At 45.1% G+C, this 21,552-nt stretch overlaps 1 protein-coding gene across 1 annotated transcript in view; it reads left to right on the top strand.

Annotated features, from left to right (window-relative positions):
* Positions 1 to 21,552, top strand: part of LOC122801252 (eukaryotic translation initiation factor 4 gamma 1-like) — a 2,968,223-nt gene that overhangs the window by 775,719 nt on the left and 2,170,952 nt on the right. The window contains exon 7 of the mRNA XM_044070804.1: positions 19,447 to 19,556. Coding sequence (XP_043926739.1) covers positions 19,447 to 19,556 — 110 coding nt within the window. The remainder of the gene's footprint in view (positions 1 to 19,446; positions 19,557 to 21,552) is intronic.

Below are 21,552 nucleotides of genomic sequence, written 5' to 3'. Positions count from 1 at the left end.
GCAGACGAGCTAAGCAGAAATCTCATGGACCCACACAAGTGGAATTGCGTATTTTCAAGATGTTGAAAAGCAAATGGGGGAGCCCAGACAGATCTAGTTGCCTCCCCCCAGAACTATTAGTTGGACAAATTTTGCACAAGGACTCCTCACAAAAAAGCCTGGAAAGTGGATGCTCTGTCCTTCAGCTGGAAAAACCTGTCAGTCTACACCTCTGTCTCTGCTCTCCAAAGTTCTGCTAAAAGTCAAACAGGACAACCAAAAATTACTTTGATTGCTCCAGACTGGCCACGACAACACTGGTACCCACTCCTGCGCAGTGTTACAAATATCTCCATGCCACCTGCCTCTGGCACTTTCCTTGCTGTCTCAGCAGGAGAATCAGATTCTGCACCCTCAGCTCCCAACATTGAACCTTGCAGCTTGGCTAATCACTTAACTTCGCCCTTAGCATCCCTCAGCAAACCTGTGATGGATGTAATCTTGGAGGCGAGAAGACCTAGTACTAGAAAATCTTATGCTGACAAATGGAAAAGATTCTGTGCCTGGAACCTATCTTTAGGGATGAGCACAGCAGCGCCCAATTTACCTCAGATTTTGCAATACTTAACTGAGATGCTTCACAAGGGCCTGTCTCTTTCCTCTGTTAAAATCCACGCTTCAGCTATTTCAGCTGAATATAACAGAACCTCCCCTCTTTTTTTCTCATCCCCTGCTCAAGCAGTATCTGAGTGGCAAAGAACTTTTGACCACCCAGGAGAGCTCCTACCCCTGCCTGGGACCTTAACTTTGTTTTGGAAAAGCTCACTGCTACTGCAGACTTAAAATTTGTTTCTTGGAAAACAGCCTTCCTATTAGAAATCACTTCAGCAAGAAGGATATCTTAAGTACAGGTCCTTTTGGCAGTGGAGCCTTTCATCTTTCATGTGGATAGGGTATCTGAGGACCAATCCATCCTTCATGCCCAAGGTATCTGAGGACCAATCCATCCTTCATGCCAAGGTGGTTTCCAGTGTGGCTCTTAACCAGTCCATTCATTTGCCAACCTTTTATCCCAATCCACAGAACAAAGGGGAACAGATTCTGTATTCCTTGGACGTGCACAGACAACTTAGATTCTACTTGGACAGAAATAAATTTCGAAAAAAATCTCAATTGCTAGTGGCATTTGCTGGTGCAGAGGGGAGGGTTATTTCAAAACAAATAATTTCTAAATGGGTAAGACGTTGCATTCATTTTTGTTATAAACACCATGGAAAACCTATCCCCAGGGTATCAGATCTCATTCCACCAGGGCTGCATCTACTTTTGCAGCCTCTCAGAGGTGTTCTTACCAGGGATATTCTAGAAGCTGCTACCTGGAGTTCAGTACATACTTTCACCAAGCATCATCATTTACCAATTTTCTCTAAATCCAGAGCTGGCTTTGCCACTGCTGTCTTGCAGGGCCTTATAGCTGATCCTAATGCTGTATAAACCCATCCTCCCAACCATTGCTTTTGGAATCTACGCAAATGTAATGACCAACAGTGAAACATGAACATAGTACAGTTGTGTACACTTACCATAAATGTAGATGTTCTAGTGTATTCACTGTTGCAGTCCTGGTTACTCTCCCTCCAGCCCCCTGTTTCTCTTACTATACCTCTACATTCTTTTACTATGCTAAAAAGCCTTTTTGGTGTAGTTGCTTTTGGTTGGAGGTATATTTGTTTTTTTTTTTAATTTTATTTGCTCCCCATTTTGGCGGCACCTGACATCTGGGGCAAGAAAAACTGATGTAATGGCGTCTGCTGCATGTTTTGTACCTCTGACCTGATGTCATGGAAGAAGGGACAGCAACTGACGCAGGACCCAAGGCTTTGTTAATCAGGCCGACTGAGGGCAACCTGTTAGCAGATTACCCAAATGTTATGACTGCAACAGTGAATAAACTCCAACTTGTACATTATGGTAAGTGTACACAACTGTACTGTTTCAGTCAAAGGGGACTCTCAGAACTAAGCAGTGGGAGGGGCGTCTACTTCCAAGCCTGGTAATAAGAATCCCCCCTATGGTAAACTGTCTCAATGACTTATTTTTAAAATTTCCAAGCACTTACCTGACATGCAAAGAATTGGAAACTTATTGCCCAGGACAAATGTTTTAAATAGTGTCCCAGGGATATAGATTTCACTTCCACACGTCGCCAACACCAAGTGGGTGGCCGGACCTACCCCCAAATCAGTGTGCAGAGGCCCAAAAACAAGTACTTTCTCTTAAGCATGGGGGCTGTTAAACTGGTACCAGAAGAAGAAAAGGGACAAGGTTTCTATTTGAGACTGTCTGGTACCCAGAAAAGACAATTCATGGCGTCCTATCCTGGACCTTTCTACTCAACACCTTTTTGGAGATTCCAAAATTCAAAATGCTGACTTCATTTACTTTCTATGCTAGGCAAAGATGCCTGGTTGGCAACACTAGATTTAAGAAGCATACCTGCATATCCCAATCAGGGAATCTTTCAGAAGATACCTAGGCTTCAAAGCAGGCTACACACACTATCAGATGTTCATCGTGTTTCACTGTTGCAGTCATGACTGTAGGGTTCTCCCCTGCCGGCAGGCAGTCCTCGGTTGGCCAGAATCCCAAAGTCTGGGTCTGGCTTCGGCTGTTCAGCCATGCTCCCTGACGTCAGAGCACAAGGAGTACAAAGCTGACAGCCGACGCCATGTTTTCCAGTCTTTTTTGCCGTGCGGTGATAGCAGTTTGCATTTGCCGGTCGGCTGACTCCTGACTATTTTTGCTAATCGTACTTCAGTCCGAAGACTGACTTCTACTCAAAGCTAAGTACCCTGTTGGGGAAACGTTTTTCTTGCTCCAGTCCGATGTCAGGAAAAGTTAATTATTTCTTGTGGGAAGCAAATACCTAGCTAGTTGTCGGTTTTGTGCTAGATTCAATCAACATACGATTAAACGAAGGTACGATTTTGCATTTCATTACTTCGGTAGGCGTTTTAATTACAAAATGTCGTCTGATTCTGTTCCGGCTACCGGAGTTCACAAACGATGCAAGGACAAAGACAGGTCTCAGAGGTCCAAATCAGACGATATTGTACAAGCAGAGCCAGCTTCAGGTTCGGCAGTCGTCAGTGAGGCGCTTTTGCAGCCCCTGTTGGCCATTTCGGAACCGATGGCCGAAACTGACTCCCACGCGGAGCCAACTAGGCCTTTGAATATTTCTGTTGCAGGACCTTTGGACAATGCTCCTTCGGATGGGTCCGGAGCCGCTGTGTGCAGGTACCGGCTTCTGAAGGGGTTTTCAGGCCTACTCCGCTTCTAATAAAGGCAAAGACAAAGGCAAAGACTCCCACCAAATCAAAGACTACAGCTCAGGCCTCTTCTGATCCGGCACCCAAGTCTCAAACAGTTACTTAAGATGGCGGAGGACTTGCTTACTATGATTAGGGGTTCACATTCCCTTCCAGATAAAAGGCCTAGGCAGGAAGTGTATTATAACTCCTCTGATCAATCTTCTGTTTCTTCAGATGTCCTTCAAGAATGCAACTGCAGTCATAACATGTGGGTTGTCCTGCCTCAGGCAGCCCTCGGTCGGCCGGATTCCAAAGTCTGGGTCCGACGTCGGCTGATGTCGCATTTCTCTGTCAGAGCGGCTGGAGTACATAAGCATCAGCCGACGCCATTTTCTCCAGTCTTTCTTGCCGCGCGGTGCCCGAAGCATAAGCAGTTCGCAAGTGCCGGTCGGTTAGCTCCTGTATTCTACGATACCGAAGTCATCAAAAAAGCTAAGTACCCCGTTGGGGACCTTTTCTTGCCTCGGCCGATGTCAGAAATTACTGAAAAAGTTAACAATTGTCTTTTGTGGTAAATACCTCATAAGGATTTCCACTCTTACTGCCTCCCTTGCCTGGGCCCAGACCACGACGTCTCGGCCTATGTAGCCTGTGCTCGCTTCAACAAGCGCACTCTCAGGCGCCGGGCGGAGTTCGCTGAAGATTTTTTTCGGCGATACATTTGCTTACACCATGCCGTCGGATCTTCCGACATCGCAAACTCCCAAAAAGCGAAAAGACCGGGACTGACCTCCTCGGCCCGCGTCTACCACCGATTCCATGCCAAAACCTAGCGCGAGTGCTCCGGTTCCCTCTGAGACGGTCTCTCCACCGCTCAGAACCGAAGACACTGCATTACAGACGACTCCGATTCCAGACATTACTCCGCCAGTTATAGATTTTCCTCCGATACCGAAACCGAGGAAATGCCCGAGACCATTGCTTTAGACAAGGTCACTCCTGCACATGGAGCTGCCAGGCCTCCTATGGCCATGTCTATTAAGGCCTACACTAGGGCTAAGGCAGCCAGCAAAACAAAGCATATTACTTCTAAATCCTTACCTCAGCCGACTCCGGAGACACAAATTATGTCCATGGCTGCTGATTTAATTTCCATGATTAGAGGTTCTCAGGCCCATTCTGAGAGAGCATCCCAGCCTCCCCCTGATAAAAGGCCCCGGGTTGAACCCTCTGACTTTACTCCTTCAGATGAAGACTCTGAGGGCTCTGTCCACTCTGATAGCCAGGAAGAGCTCTTCCAGACCTATGAGGACTCGGATGCAGAAGATTCCATCCCTTCGGCCTCCCCTCCTGAGGATATTTCTTTTGGGGGAAGTTCTGCACACCATGAGGGAACATTTGAAGTGGCAAGGACAGGAATATTCTGATTCTAGGAAACACCTTAGGACTTTCCTTAAGAAGCCTCAGCACAGGCCCTTAGCTATTCCTCCTGTACTTTATGTTCTGGATGATTTGTATTCTGACTCTAGTGCTACCCCTGATTCTCTTCCTCCTGCTCCAGCCAAGCCAGACAGGTATTACAGGGTCCCAGAAACTCATTCCCATTTATTCAGGGCCCATACTGCTGATTTGGAAACTATTTCACAGGGGCCTAAAGGAGTTTCTGCCTCCACCTCAAAATCCTTTGCCCTCCAACAGGGAAGCGAGGTCATTAGAGAGATGGGGCAAAAAGGTTTACACATCCACTACCTTATCTATGAGAGCTTTAAATTGCCTTTTTCATATGTTACAATATCAGGATTATCTCTCAGAAGATTTACAAAAAACATTAGCTTCTCCTGATCCTTTAGACAGGAAGACCTTGCAGGAAGCTGTACATAACACTCAGCAAGTAAGCAATCACTTCCTGCAGTGTGGATATGATGCACTGGAAGCTTCATGTAGGGCAGCTATGACAGGGGCAGTGATTCGTAGACATGCTTGGTTAAAAGATCAACCTCTACCAGATCATGTAAAAGCAAAGCTTCTGGATGCACCTTTGGAAAAGAACAAGCTTTTTGGTGCAAATGTTAAGGATGTTAAAGACCATCGAAGAAAAAGCAAAATCAGTTCAGACTGTGAAAGATTTCCTCCAGGTTCAACCCCCCAGGTTCAGTAGGAATTGGCCTTCAAAAAACTGGTCCTTTCCTAATCCAGAAAAGTTTCAAAGGGGTAAAAACAGACGTGGCCGAGGAAGAGGCCAATACAGAGGCCCTTACAGGGGACGACAATGGCAGCCAGGAAACCAAAGAAGTGATGCAGCGGTTTCACCTGCCCAACAACCACAAACTCAATGACTTTCCTCTACTACGCGTACCAGGGAACAACTAGAAGCTCCCTTGGAAAATTATCTCTGTTTGCAGAAAACTGGCACAGACTGACAAAGGACAAATGGATTTTGGACATTATAGACCGAGGGTACAGGTTTCATTTTCATACCTTACCAAGAAAACAAGGCATGCCAAACCTACCAGAAAATCAGAGGGCAGAGGCTATCAAGCAAATCACTCTGCTGACTCGAATGAAAGCAATAGAAAGAGTTCCACAACAAGAACAAGACCAGGGGTTTTACTCAAGACTGTTCCTTGTTCCAAGAAAAGAATCTCAATGGAGACCAATACTGGACTTGTCCGCATTAAACACCTTTCTCATAGTACCAAAGTTCAAAATGCTGACTCTACAGCAACTCCTTCCCATGCTGGGCAAGGAGTCATGGCTGATTACTCTGGACCTCAAGGAGGCATACCTGCATGTCCCTATCAGAGACAGCTGCAGAAGATACCTCAGATTTCTTGCAGGGCCAGAGCATTATCTATTCTCAGCATTGCCATTTGGCTTATCTACTGCGCCCATAGTATTTACAAAATGCCTGGCTTCAGTGATTGCTCATTGCAGGCTCCAGGGAATACAAATTTACCCGTACCTGGACGACTGCCTCATACAAGCGGACGACAAATTGATGTTGACAAAAAACCTGGATTATGTCATACGATTACTTCAAGCTCTGGGATACACAGTCAACTTCCAAAAGTCAAGACTGTAGCCATCCCAGCAAATAATCTTCTTAGGAGCCAAACTAGACATAGCCTCTCAGATGGCTTACCTGACAGAAGACAAGCAAGAGAAGTTAACTCATTACTTCAAAGGTTTAGCAAAACTCACCCAGATGACTGCAAGGAGATTCCTACAGGCCGTGGGTTACATGGCATCCTGCATTCTACTGGTTCCGTTAGCAAAACTACACATGAGAAAGCTTCAATGGTACCTAAAAAGCATTTGGTTTCAACACAGCAACAACTTGGAGACAATCATACCACTCAAAAGGAATTCCTATGGTGGGCCTCGGTGAGCCAGGAAAACACAGGTATGTCATTCAAAAAACCACAGATAACAGACCATGACTACAGATGCCTCAGACCTTGGATGGGGGGCGCACATGGAAGGCAGGTGTATACAAGGACAATGGTCTCCAAAGGAAACACATCTGCATATAAACCAAAAGGAAATGCTGGCAGTAATGCATGCCATCGAGGCTTTTCAACAACTCCAGTAAGGCCATTTAGTGATACGGACAGACAGCACCACTGTAATGTGGTACATAAACAAGCAGGGGGGCACCCACTCTTATCCCCTTTGCAGACTGACAATGCAGCTTTGGGAGAAATCACTGGGCCTAAACATCCAGTTACAATCCCAGTTTGTTCCAGGAAAAGACAATGTGTTGGCGGACAGCCTAAGCAGGAATTTCACAGATCCACACGAGTGGAGGTTACACCCGAAGGCCTTCAAACAACTCACTTCGACATGGGGCAAGCCAGAAGTGGACCTATTTGCCTCTCACCTCAACCATCTTCTACCAAAATTTTGCACAAGGACATACCATCCAAAAGCTTGGAAAATAGATGCCCTCTCATTCAACTGGAACTCCCTAGCAATCTATGCATTCCCACCTCTGCCACTGATGACCTCAGTATTACTAAAGATCAAAGCAGAGAAGCCCAAGGGAATCATAATAGCTCCGGATTGGCCAAGACAGCACTGGTACCCACTACTACAGAGCATGTGTCACACCAGGAGGCGGGCCCTCCCTCAGTGGCCTCTACTTTTGACTCAACACAATTTCGAAACACTGCATCCAAATCTTCAGACACTGCAGCTAACAGCCTGGGAGATCCCATAAATAACTTCAGCTTATCTCTCTCCAAGGAAGTTCAGCGGATACTAGCAGAGGCTCGAAGACCATCCACCAGAAAGGTTTACTTAGCAAAGTGGAAAAGATTCAGCAATTGGAATACCCGCAAGGGACATGATGCATCATTGTTGAACATCCCACTCATCTTGGAATATTTGACAGATATGTTAAAGAACGGCCTCTCATATTCTTCCATTAAGATACATGCATCTGCTATTTCAGCTAGATACAACACTGATCCTCCTGTTTTCTCTCACCCCTTACTAAGACAATTCCTCAGGGGAATCAAGAACATTAAGCCACCAAGAAAGGCCCCAGTGCCAGCCTGGGACCTCAATTTTGTCTTAGAAAAACTGACTCTACCTCCTTTTGAGCCAGCAGCTTCAGTTGACTTGCAATTTCTCTCATGGAAGACAGCTTTCCTGTTGGCAATTACCTCAGCAAGAAGGGTTTCGAGCTACAGGCCCTAATGGCAATACCACCCTTTATTATTTTCCACAGAGACAGGGTTTCATTAAGGACCAACCCTACTTTTATGCCAAAGGTGGTATCTAGGGTTTCTCTAAATCAAGCCATTCATCTGCCTGCTTTCTTCCCCAATCCTGAGAATAAGGGTGAAAGACTTTTGCATACCTTGGACATTCACAGACAACCGATACTACCTGGACAGAACCAAGGCCAGTAGGAAGTCTGAACAACTTTTGTAGCTTACGCCTGCAGTCCAAGGAAAAGCAATTTCAAAACAGACTATTTCTAAATGGATTGGACTTTGCATCAGATTCTGTTATTCCTTTCATGGAAAGACTGTTCCAGCCAATGTCAGACCACATTCCACCAGAGCTACAGCCACCTCTACAGCATTCTTAAGCGGGGTGCCTACCAAGGACATTCTAGAAGCTGCTTCATGGAGCTCCGTGCATACATTCTCCAAACACTACAATCTCCCTCTATATTCCAGATCCAGAGCAGGCTTTGCTTCGGCAGTCCTGCAGGGTTTGATTGCCACACCATCTCTTTCCTAGAGCATTCCTTTTCCCCCAGCTAAGCTATGGTATTCTACCGACATGTTATGACTGCAGTTGCATTCTTGAAGGACATAGTACAGTTTTGTACCTACCATAAATGTAGATGTCCGATAGACATGCAACTGCAGTCATTTCCTCCCTCCATACCCCTCTATGCCTAGGGTCCACTCTTATCCCTGTTATTCTTAGCTGGGGATATCTGTTATGGTGTATTTGTTTTATTGCTCATTTATTTGTTTGGAATCCTGTTTTTGTCTTCCAATTTGATTACAGCCTTCCTTGGAGGGCATCTGGGGCAAGAAACACTGAAGAAAATGGCGTCGGCTGATGCTTATGTACTCCAGCCGCTCTGACGTCGGAGAGAAATGTGACATCAGCCGACGTCGAACCCAGACTTTGGAATCCGGCCGACCGAGGGCTGTCTGAGGCGGGACAACCCACATGTTATGACTGCAGTTGCATGTCTATCGGACATCTACAATGATTTATGGTAGGTACAAAACTGTACTTTTCTTCTTCTGACCAGGAATATTCTTTCCCTCATGAGGATTCTGATGCTGAGGAATCCATTCCTTCAGCTTCTCCCCCTGAGGATTTCTCTTTTGGGGAAACTTTGCATGAAATGAGGGAACATTTTCACTGGGAAGGACAGGAGTACTCAGAATCTAAGAGAAGACTTGGGGATTTTCTTCCCCAACATAGACCCCTGGCTATTCCTCCTATTTTGGATATTGTGGATGATGCTTTTTTGGAGTCTAACTTAACTCTCTTCCTCCAGCTCCTGTTAAGCTAGACAGATATTGTAGGGTTCCTGATTCCCCCCAGTTTTTATACAAGTATCCTACTGCTGATCCTGAAACCATTTCTCAGGGTCCTAAGGGGATTAAGGCCGCTACTGCTAAAAACCCCATTCCCACTGAGAAGGATTCCAAATCTTTAGAATGATGGGGCAAAAAATTGTACGCATCTGCTACTTTATCTATTAGGGCTTTAAACTGCCAATTTCATATGCTGAAATACCAGCAATTTCTTCTCTCTGTTTTGAAACAAAAGCTAACTTCCATTTCTGCCTGTGCAGATAAGGAATTACATGATTTAATGCATGCCACTGACCAAGTTGGGAAGCATGGTTTATTCTGTGGATTTGATGCCTTGGAGGCTTCTTGTAGGGCTGCTGCCTCTGGTACAGTCATTAGAAGGCATGCTTGGTTAAAGGAACAAAACTTGCCAGATCAAGTAAAAGCTAAGTTATTGGATGCTCCTGTTGAGCATAATGTTTTATTTGGATCTAAAGCTGAAGAGGTGATAAAGAAGATGGAGGACAAGGCAAAATCCATGCAAACTGTTAAAAGATTTCTTACAAGTACAGCCGCCCAGATTTAGTAGAAATTGGCCTACAAAAAATTGGTCCTTTCCCAATTCAGACAGGCCTCAGAGGGGTAGATACAGACGCTCCCGAGGAAGGCCTCAAACGCAAGCCTCTTAGACCAAGACAGTGGACTGCTTCCACCCCTAGGGGAGGAGAGGACAGGTCGCAAGCTCATAGAAAACAGGCTTAATGACTCCCTCTGTTGGGCTGCAGGAGCTTCTTGCCTGGAAGCCCCACTCGGAGGAAAACTTTCCCTTTTTCACCTAAATTGGACTCGTAATCCAAGACAAGGGGGTTCTGGATGTGGTTTCAAGAGGCTACAAATTCCATTTTCATGCCCGACCAAGCGGATGGCCGGATCTTCCAAAACATCAATGGTCAGAGGCCTTAAACCAGGTGGAGGCTCTCTTGGCTATGAAAGCCATAGAACTGGTTCCACTTTCAGAGATGGGACAAGGTTTTTACTCGAGGCTCTTTCTAGTCCCCAGAAAGCAAAATTCATGGAGACCCATTCTGGATCTGTCTGTCTTGAACACTTTTCTCGAGATACCGAAATTCAAGATGCTTACTCGACAGCAGCTACTTCCAATGCTGACCAAAAATGCATGGATGGTAACTGGATTTAAAGGAGGCATATTTACACACTCCCATCAGGGAGGAATGCAGAAAATACCTCAGGTTCAGGGCTGGATCGAGGCACTATCAATTCTCTGCGCTGCCCTTTGGATTGTCTACTGCGCCCAGGGTCTTCACCAAATGCCTGGCTCCAGTAGTAGCTTATTGCAGACTCAAGGGAATTCAAATTTACCCTTATCTGGACGATTGTCTAATTCAGGCAGACAGCAAGGATGTCTTACTCCAGCATCTAGAATTTTTTCAGAACCTTCTCAAGTTCCTGGGATTCTCTGTAAACAAAGTCAAATTTGGCACCCTATCAACAGTTAACTTTTCCGGGTGCTTTTCTAAACACCACAACCCAGATGGCATTTCTGACATCCGAAAAACAATTACAGCTGGCTTCAACTTTCAAAACCTTGGCAACTTTAACTCAGTTTTCTGCAAGGAAATTCCTTCAGGCTTTGGGTTACATGGCCTCCTGCATCCTTCTCGTACTATATGCAAGACTGCACATGAGGAAAATCCAGTGGTACCTAAAAAGTGTATGGTCTCAGCATTGCCACAGTTGAGACATACAGATAACCGTCCTGCCTCATCTCCAAAAGGAATTTCTTTGGTGGTCCAAGGCATGTACTCTAAACATAGGAAAACCCTTCAGTCTGCCTCCTGCCACTCTGATACTAACCATGGACGCTTCAGATTATGCATGGTTAGCCCATTTTCAGGGCAACTGTGTACAGGGCCTTTGGACAAAGGATCAGAAGCTCCTGCATATCAATTTAAAGGAAATGTTAGCTGTACAGAACGCTCTATTGGCTTTCTGGAATCTTCTACAACCAGGACAGCTACTGATACGGACAGACAACACCACAGTTATGTGGTTCATAAAAGGCAGGGGGGATCTCATTCCTACCCCCTTTGCAGACTAGCCATGAATCTATGGAACACAGCTCTAGTTTGCAAACTGGACCTTCAAGCTCAGTTTCTACCAGGGAAGCAAAACTTCCTAGCAGACAGTCTGAGCAAAAACCTGTCTGATCCACACGAATGGATGCTGGACACCGAAATATTCAGGATGATTACAGCAGTCTGGGGATGTCCTCACATAGACCTATTTGCATCCCACCTCAATCAACTACAGATTTTTTGCACCAGGACTTTCCACGATCTAGCCTGGAAATTGGATGCTCTATCATTCAGTTGGAGAAACCTCTCTGGGTATGGCTTCCCACCTCTACCTCTTCTTCCCCGGGTGTTATTAAAGATCAAAACGGGACAAGCCCAAGATGATGATTTTGCTGGCCCCAAATTGGCCTCGTCAATTTTGGTACCCAACTCTGAAAAACCTTTGTCTGGAGCCCCCTTGGGTATTACCACAGACTCCGAATCTTCTGTCCCAGCACCAGGGTCAGGTTCTCCACTCCCATGTCAAAACTCTCAGCCTGGCGGCCTGGTTAATTCAGGGTCTTTGATTCATTCTCTCCTACCCAAGCAGGTTATGGATGTCATTTTAGAAGCCAGATGTCCTAGCACTAGAAAATCTTATGCAGGAAAATGGAAAAGATTTTGCTCCTGGATGCAGGCTCAGGATTCAGATCCTCTTATTCCTAACATTCCTCTGATTTTACTTTACCTGACAGACCTCTTACATAAGGGTCTCTCTTTCTCTTCCATAAAGATCCATGCTTCTGCTATTTCTGCTCATTATAATACAGACCCCTCCTATCTTTTCTCATCAGCTCGTGAGACAGTTTCTCAGAGGTGCTAAAAACTTAAGGCCTCCTAGATCTCCTCTCATTCCTGCTTGGGATCTCAACTCTGTTTTGGAAAAACTCACCTCCTTTTGAGCCTGCTGCCACTTCTGACGTAAAGTTTTTTTCTTGGAAGACAGCCATTCTGTTAGCTCTGGCCTCTGCCAGGAGCGTTTCGGAGTTGCAAGCTCTCATGGCTGTGGAACCTTATATTATCTTTCATCAAGACAGGGTGCCTTTAAGGACTAATCCTACTTTCATGCCTAAGGTGGTTTCCAAAGTGGCTTTAAATCAAACTATTCACTTGCCAACTTTTTTCCCTAGTCCTCAAAATAAGGGGGAAAGGATCTTGCATTCCTTGGATGTACACAGACAACTACGTTTTTACCTGGACAGAACCAAGGACATCAGGAAATCAGAGCAATTGTTTGTTTCTTATGCTTCAAGTTCCCAAGGTAAAGCCATTTCAAAACAGACCATTTCTAAATGGATTGCTCATGGAATCAGATTTTGTTGCTCACACCATGGGAAGCAAATTCCCGGGAGTATAAGGACTCACTCTACCAGAGCTGCTGCCACTTCAGCTGCCTTCCTCAGGGGAGTTCCTATCAAGGACATTTTGGAAGCTGCAACTTGGAGTTCAGTGCATACTTTTTCCAAGCACTGCAATCTACCTCTCTACTCTAAGTCTAGGGCAGGCTTTGCTTCTGCTGTCTTGCAGGGCCGTTTAGCTGCCCCCTCTGCTTTGACCACCTCCCTTTTATTCTGCTTTGGGATTCAACCCTACAGTCATGACCAACAGTGAAACGCGATGAACATATTGGAGTTCTGTACATTTAACCGTAAATGTAGATGTTCGAGTGTCTTCACTGTTGCAGTCTGTTTCCCTCCCTCCTGTCCCCTCTCATTTTTTCTTTTGAGGTGTATTTGCAAAGGGTATGGGATCTTACTCATTTTGGAGCACCTGACATCTGGGGCAAGAAAAACTGGAGACCGTGGCGTCTGCTGTCAGCTTTGTACTCCTGGCGCTCTGACATCAGGGAGCATGGCTGAACAGCCGACGCCGGACCCAGACTTTGGGATTCTGGCCGACCGTTGACTACCTGCCGGCAGGGGAGAACCCTACAGTCATGACTGCAACAGTGAAGACTCTCTAACATCTACATTTATGGTAAGAGTACACAACTGTACTTTCTCTGCACTGCCCTTTGGCTTATCTACTGCACCCTGGGTATTCGCAAAGTGCCTAGCTCCAGTTATTGCATTTTGCAGGCAAAGCAATACTCAAATATACCCATACCTGGATGATTGCCTAATTCAGGCAGAAAGCCAGGACATAGAATCATCTGGCCTTTATAAAACGGTTCTAAGTTGTCTGGGGTACACCATAAACGAAAAGAAATCACACCTGGTACCCTGTCAAATTATATTCCTGGGAGCAAGCTTGAATACAACTTCACAGATGGCTTACCTCACGCCAGAAAAGCATTTTCATTTGACAATCTACTTCAAATAAGTGGCCACAAAAACCCTGCTATCTGAAAGACAAATACTGCAAGCCTTGGGGTTCATGCCCTCCTCCATTCTTCTAATTCCATATGCAAGACTGCATATGAGAACCACAGTGGTATCTAAAAAGCATATGGTGTCAACATTCTCAAGACCTAGAAACAATGATTCCTATCATACCTTGCCTACGCCTAGAGTTCCTTTGGTGGGCAGAGGCCTGCCACCTAAACAAGGGACTACCTTTCACACTACCTCTTACCACCTAAACACTAACAGATGCATCAGACTATGCATGGGGGGCTCACCTGGCAGGGAAGTGCATTCAGGGCAAATGGAACCAAAGTCAAATGCACCTGCATATCAATTAAAAAGAAATGTTAGCTGTACAGAATGCTCCGACAGCCTTCAAGGACCACTTTCTTCCAGGACAACTAATGGTAAAGACCAACACCACCACTGTTAAGTGGTACATAAACAAGCAGGTGGTACACATTCTTACCCCTTCTGCAGACTAGCCATGGCATTGTGGAACACAGCCTTGAGCTACCAAGTGCACCTACAAGCTCAGTTCCTGCCAGGAAAATTAAATACACTGGCAGACTAAGCAGAAACCTCATGGACCCACACGAGTGGAAACTTAAAGGGTTTTCAACATGTTGACAAGCAAATGGGGGAGCCCAGATATAGAACTGTTTGCATCTCCCCAGAACCACCAATTGGACAAATTTTGCACAAGGACTCCCCACAAACAAGCCTGAAAAGTGGATGCTCGTCCTTCATCTGGGAAAACGTATTAGTCTATGCCTTCCCTCCTCTGCCTGTGCTCTCTAAAGTACTACTAAAAATCAAACTGGACAAACCAAGGATGATTTTGATTGCTCCAGGCTGGCTGTGCTAACACCAGTACCCCTTCCTGTGTGGCGTCACTTATCTCCATGGCACCTGCCTCAGACTCCTTCCCTGTTGTCTCAGTAGGAGAACCAGATTCTGCACCCTCAGCTTCTGACACTGAACCTTGCAGCCTGGCTTATTACTTAAGCTCTCCTTTACCATCCCTCAGCAAACCTGTGATGGCTATCATCTTAGAGGCAAGGAGGCCTAGTACTAGAAAATCTTATGCTGAAAAATGGAAAAGATTCTGTGCCTGGAACCAATCTGAAGGGATGAGCACAGCAGCGCCCAATTTACCTCCGGTTTTACAATATTTAACTGAGATGCTTCACAAGGGCCTGTATTTCCTCTATTAAAATCCACGCCTCAGCCATTTCAGCTCATAACACAGAACCTCCCCTCTTCTCTCATCCACTACTCAAACAGTTCCTCAGAGGGGCCATAAATTTGAGACCACCCAGGAGAGCTCCAACCCCAGCCTGGGACCTTAAGTCTGTCTTGGAGAAACTCACTCTACCTCCTTTCAAGCCAGTTGGTACTGCAGGCTCAGAATTTCTTTCTTGAAAAACTGCTTTCATTTTAGCAGTAACTTCAGCTAGAAGGGTGTCAGAATTACAGGCCCTTACTGCAGTGGAGCCTTTCATCTTTCATGCGGACAGGGTGTACCTCAGAAACCAGTCCATCCTTCTTGCCCAAGGTGGTATCCATTGTGGCTTTTAATCAGTCTATTCATTTGCCAACCTTCTTTCCCAGTCCACAGAATAAATGGGTATGGATACTGCATTCCTTAGTTGTGCACAGACAATTTGGACCGGACTAAATCTCAAAGGAAATCTGAACTGCTGGTGGCATTTGCAGCAGGGGCAGAGGGGAAGGCTATTTCAAAGCAAACTATTTCTTTGGATATGCTATTGCATTTATTTCTGCTAAAAGTACCATGGAAAATCTATCCTCCAGGAGGTCAGACCTCCCTGCACCAGGGCCGCATCTACATCCACAGCCTTTCTTAGAGGTGTCCCTACCAGGGACATCCTAGAAGCTGCTACCTGGAGTTTTGTACGTACTTTAACCAAGCATTACCATTTGCCAATTTTCTCTAAATCCAGAGCTGGCTTTGCCACTGCAGTTTTTCAGGTCCTTATTGCTGGTCCTACTGCTATCTGATTTCCTCCTCCCATCCTTAGCTTTGGGAATCTACCCAAATGTGATGACTGCAGCAGTGAAACACGAAGAACATAGTACAGTTGTGTACCCTTACCATAAATGTAGATGCTAATGTATTCACTGTTGCAGTCCTAGTTACCCTCCCTCCAGCCCCCTGACTTCTGTTGGCTATATCTCTATTCCTGCTTCCCATGTTTAAAGCTTTTTGGTGTATTTGCTTTTTTGTTGGAGGTATGACCTTGTATTTATAATTGCTTCCCATTCTAGGGGTGCCTGACATCTGGCACAAGAGAAACTGATGTAATGGTGTGTGCTGTATGCTTTATACCCTTGACTACCCGACATGGAAGATGAGAGCGCAACCGACAGGTCCCAAGACTTTGATAATCATACCGATCGAGGGCTACTGCAAGCAGATAACCCAAATGTGATGACTGCATCAGTGAATACACTGTTAACATCTACATTTATATTAAGTGTACACAACTGTACTTTCCTTGCTCTCTCCGGGGCCTCTACTTATCAAAACTGATGATACCACAGTTATGTGGTACATTAACAGGCGGGGGGGCCCACTCCTATCCTCTCTGCAGGCTAGCCATGACCCTTTGGAACACTGCCTCAGCCATGCATATTCATTAGCAAGCTCAATTCCTGCCAGGCAAAACTGGCAGACAGCTTAAGCAGAAATCTCCCAGACCCACGAATGGAAATTAAACTAAAACGCCTCCAACCTTTGTGACCCAAAAATGGGGTATCCCGAAGGTGGACCTATTTGCCTCCCTCTACAACCACCAGGTCAGCAAATACTGCACCATGGACCTCACTGCAAGGCCTGGAAATTGGATGCTCTATCCTTCCAGTGGGCAAACCTGTCAATGTGCATTTCCCCTTCTACCTCTTGACCAGAGTGTTGCTCAAAATAAGGGAGGAATGACCAAGGGCAGTTCTGATTGCCCCAGGCTGGCTACGCCTACACTGGTACCGTCTACTGCGCAGTCTGTCCCTCTTGCCTCCATGGCACCTACCCCAGATTCCAACTCTCCTGACTCAGCAGGAGAGAGTTCTTACATGCACAGTTGCAGACACTGAACCTAGCAGCCTGGCTTATTCCTAGACTTCTCCTGCAGTGGCCAACCTAAGCAGAGAAGTCCTGGATGTCATAAGTGAAGCCAGGCGACCCAGTATAAAATCCTATGCTGACAAGTGTAAAGGTATTCTTCCTGGATCCCAGACTAAAGGAGCTGACCCAGCACAGACCTACTTACTGCTCATCCTGGATTACCTAGCAGGACTACTCCACAGGGGCCTGTCCTCTTCCATCAAAATCCATGCCTCTGCCATATCTGCACATAACAGCACTGAGCCACTTCTCTTCTCACACCCTCTCAAACAATTCCTGAGATGGGCTAACAAAAGGCCACCTAGAAGAGCCCTTACTCCTGCTTGGGACCTTAACTTTGTGTTGGAAAAGCTTACCCCCCCCCCCCCATTTTGAGCCTGCAGCTTCAGCAGAGTTAAAAATTCCTTTTTGGAGAACGGCCTTGCTTCTGGCTCTCACTTCAGTTAGTGTCGAGCTACAAGCATTTATGGCTGTGGAACCTTTCATCATTTTTCATGCTGACAAGGTTTCCCTTGCGACTAACCCAACTTTCATGCCTAAGGTTGTGTTCAGTGTGGCTGTCATCCCATCTGTTTGCCAACCTTTTGCCCTGATCCTCAAATTAAGGGGGAAAGGATCCTGCACTCTTTAGATGTGCACGGACAGCTCAGATTCTACCTGGGTAGGACTAATCCCTTTAGGAAATCTGACCGCTTACTAGTCTGCTTTGCAGCAGTGGCAGAGGGCAAAGCCATATCAAAACCATCTCCAAATGGGTATCGCACTGCATCCATTTCTTACAAGCACCATGGGAAACCCCCACTGGGGGTCATAACACATTCAACTAAGACCGCTTCAACCTCTACAGCCTTTCTCAGAGGGGTCCCTACCAGGGACATCCTGAAGCTGCAACATTGAGTTCTGTTAATACCTTCAAGCATTACCACCTGCTTAACTTTTCAAAATTCAGGGCAGGCTTTACAACCGCAGTCCTGCAGGGCGTACTAGCCAGCCCCAACTCTACTTGACTGCCTCCACCTGATCCTCACCTTTGGGAATCCACCCAAGTGAGATGACTGCAACAGTAAAACACGAACATACACTTATCATAAATGTAGATGTTGGCATGTATTCACTATTGCAGTCCTGGTTTCCCACCCTCCAGCCCCCTTTTTCTTTCTCTCTCCCTCACCCTTACAGGACTATTGGTATTTGCTTTCTACTGGTGGTGTTACTCCACTATAATTTAGCTTCCTGTTGGGGGCTCCTGACATTTGGGGCAAGAGAAACTGATGTAATGGCATAGACTGTCTGTTTTTACACCACTGATGACCTGACGTCAGTCCTGAAGCGACTGCATCCGACTCAGAAATACTAAACCTCTTGTTATTAGAGCCAATGGAGGGCTTCCCCTGGCAGGATAACAAGTGTGATGACTGCAACAGTGCATGCACTCTAACATCTACATTTATGTTAAGTGTACACAACTGTACTTTTCAGAGACTTGTAATAAGGCAAGTCATTGCAAAGCAAATATCTTGAAACCCCAAAGAGTTTACCTCAGTCCTGATAACCTGCATGATTTAGTTCATCCATTTCAACTTCAGGATGTCTTGTAAGCAGCTATCATCGTGGTACCTACCAAGTGTACTTTAGCTCAGATTTCTCACTTCCATAAGGTACCATGCTCCCCCACGTCTCCAGATTTCATTTGGTGGAAATCAGCTTCATGATGCTCCCATGCTTGCATATTTTTTTATTTTTTTGCAGAGGAGTACTGTACTTTTTCTTTTTGGCAGAGTTTGGTGCTAGGTTAGATGTTTTTATAGTTTATCTCTGCCATTGTCTTAGTGTGCACAAAAATTACTTCTGGTGTGAAGTGGAGTTACCACAGCACTAAAAGGATGCATGTGAACTGTGCATTGTGGCTGGCTGTAGAGCAGTGTTCATGTGTGGTTAACTTCAATTCCAGGTGAGACAAGATGTTAAGGATTTCTGGGCAGTGCTTGCATTTGTATTGTAAGATCCTTTTGCAAAGGGACACTGCTGAATGTAACTGTCCGCCACTAAGTGAAACTGCTGTAACATAGCTTTTCTGTACTAGGTAGTAAGTTAGATATACCACATTGTAGTTTCTCTGTTTCAGTAGAATGTACCATTTAAAATTTGATACACAAAATGTTTGCAGTCTGCTGTCCTCAGTGTTTCCTCTACCTAGCTCAAGTTGTTTGGCTGCAAGTTTATCCTGTACATTTGGAGTTTTACTTTAGCAAATTGTACTAGTTGGGGAGTACCCTTTAAGTATTTCAGGAAAAGATGCCTTTAACCGTCTGGTATGAGGAACATTGTTTAACCATGTCTCAGTATGTGGAGTGACATATTGAAGTTTTAGTGCTGATTTGAGTTGGATGAAAACTGCATTTTGAGTACCTGTTGAATGACACACTGTTGCATGTCTTGAGTTTGTCCAACGTTTAATTTTTTTCCTCTTTCTAGGCGCACCTTATTATGCAGCACAGGGAGTACAGCAGTATCCAGCTAGTGTTGCAGCAGCACCTGTGCTGATGAATCAGCCGCAAGTTCAACCAAAGCGTGAGCGAAAACCGGTAACCATGCTTTTGAGTTAGAAATAATTGAAGTGCTGTGGTATGTTTGCCTGTTGGTGCAAAGTTTTCTAAGTGAGAGCTTATTTAGCTTGGTTGGCAACTTGCAGTTGTCATGGTTACAGCAATTGGTCTTCAGTTTTCTTAGTGATATTGTCCCCTCTTCCCATGTAATGGTACAGATTTTTCAGCTGCTACTGTAACAGTAAATGACATCTGTTATACCACCTTACTGGTGGTAATTCTGAATTTCTAAAAGCAATGTCTTCAGTCGCTTTAGACATTAATGCAGGTCTTGAGGTAGAGTATTCAGATTGTGAAGCATGTGACTTCTGTCCCTTAGTGGGGATTCTGTCTACAGTTTGACAGTACAAGTTTACATATTTGACTTGTAGCAGCTGTTTTATGCTTCAGACATCTGTGGCTGTATTGATAAATGTAGTTGCATTGGGCAGTAGCTCATAGGCCTTATTTAGGCTGTGATCAATTTTGAAAAAAGTATGAACTTGAATGTAAGCAAATTAAATTTCATGGATTGAAGACACTAGCACTTTTTATAACTAAGAAAATGCTATTTTTTGTAGAAATATAAAAGGTGGAATTTTTAAAGTCAAGGTCATGTGCTGATTTGGAAAAGTGTGCAGTATCTTGAAAAGGACTTGCACATAATTTTAAGGATGTCTTTGTTTGCAGAAGATGGCTTCTCTTATATTTCCAGTCGCAAGGAGAAATTGTTTTAGCTGGCTGGGGGGATCCTCAGCTGACCTTTGTATCAAAATTGTGCATATTTGTCATTATTAATCTTAAGTATAGGAGTTGGTTGCAATCGTAATGTTACTAGAAATTGACCCTTAGTTTTCATGACTGTGTAACTAGAGTAACACTTTTTGGGAATGTTATTACAGCGGTTAGTCTGAGCATTATCAACGTGACAGCAAATGATCATATTGATGGCTAGTGCAGTAGCTTTAGTTATATGGGTTAAATCCTGCCAAGGATAGAGCAGCCAGACAGCTTCCAAAGCTGCAGGGCACCGTCTTGGGGTCTAAATTGTCTGGCAGCTCGATTTTAGCTGACTATAATGTTTGGGTGCCAAGCCCTTCAGAGCTTTACTGCCACTTAAGAGTATGTTCCTTTATGGCTATTGAAGATCAATAGTCAGCCTGTACTGTTCCTTTGCTAGGCAGATAATTACCCTTGGGGGGGGGGGGGGTATTTCAGTAGTTGCACGTATTTGTTACTCTGAAAACTACTCATGTTCTTTGTGTTTCATTGTTGCAGTCATTACATTTGGGTAATCTGCTGGCAGGTTGCCCTCAGTCGGCCTGATTTCCAAAGTCTTGGGTCCTGCGTCATTGCTGTCTTTTCCACGATGTCAGGTTCAGGGGTATAAAACATGCAGCTGACGCCATTATCTTTAGTCTTTCTTGCTGCACGGTGCCCGAAGCACAAGCATTTTGCAAGTGCCGGTCGGCCAACTACTGAAATATTCGCGTTTGAGTTTCAGAACTGAAGTTTTCAATAAAGCTAAGTACCCTGTTGGGGAAATTTTTTTCTTGCTTTTTACCAATGTCAAAGTTAATTGCATTACTTGTGGGAAGCAAATACCTCATAAGGATTTCCATTTATACAGAGAGTCTTCTGCGTCGAGACAAGTGTGAATGGGCGTACCTTCGATGAAGGTTGTGCGTCAGGGCTGGTAACTCGGCATGTAAAAATCAACTACTAATCAGCGGACCGGAGTTCCGCTGTGGCGACCCCTAACCGGGAAAAGCCGAAAGACACAACTGTATTCCTTGCCTAGGCCATGATCACAACGTGCCTGGCCGTCAGTTTTGTGCTAGATTTAACCAACGCACTATTAAGCGTCTGTATATTTTTGCATCTAAGTATTTTGGAAACAGATTTAACTACCCAGAGATGTCCGATAGCAGTCTGACTACTGGAGTACATAAACGCAAAGAAAAGGACAGAGAAAGGCAGTAGAGATCCAAAACAG

This window comes from Protopterus annectens, chromosome 4.part1 (genome assembly GCF_019279795.1).
Source record: "Protopterus annectens isolate FY-2018-M chromosome 4.part1, PAN1.0, whole genome shotgun sequence".
Classification (NCBI taxonomy): domain Eukaryota; kingdom Metazoa; phylum Chordata; order Ceratodontiformes; family Protopteridae; genus Protopterus; species Protopterus annectens.
Note: the sequence above shows the minus strand (reverse complement) of the source record. Positions and strands in the feature narration are given on the sequence as shown.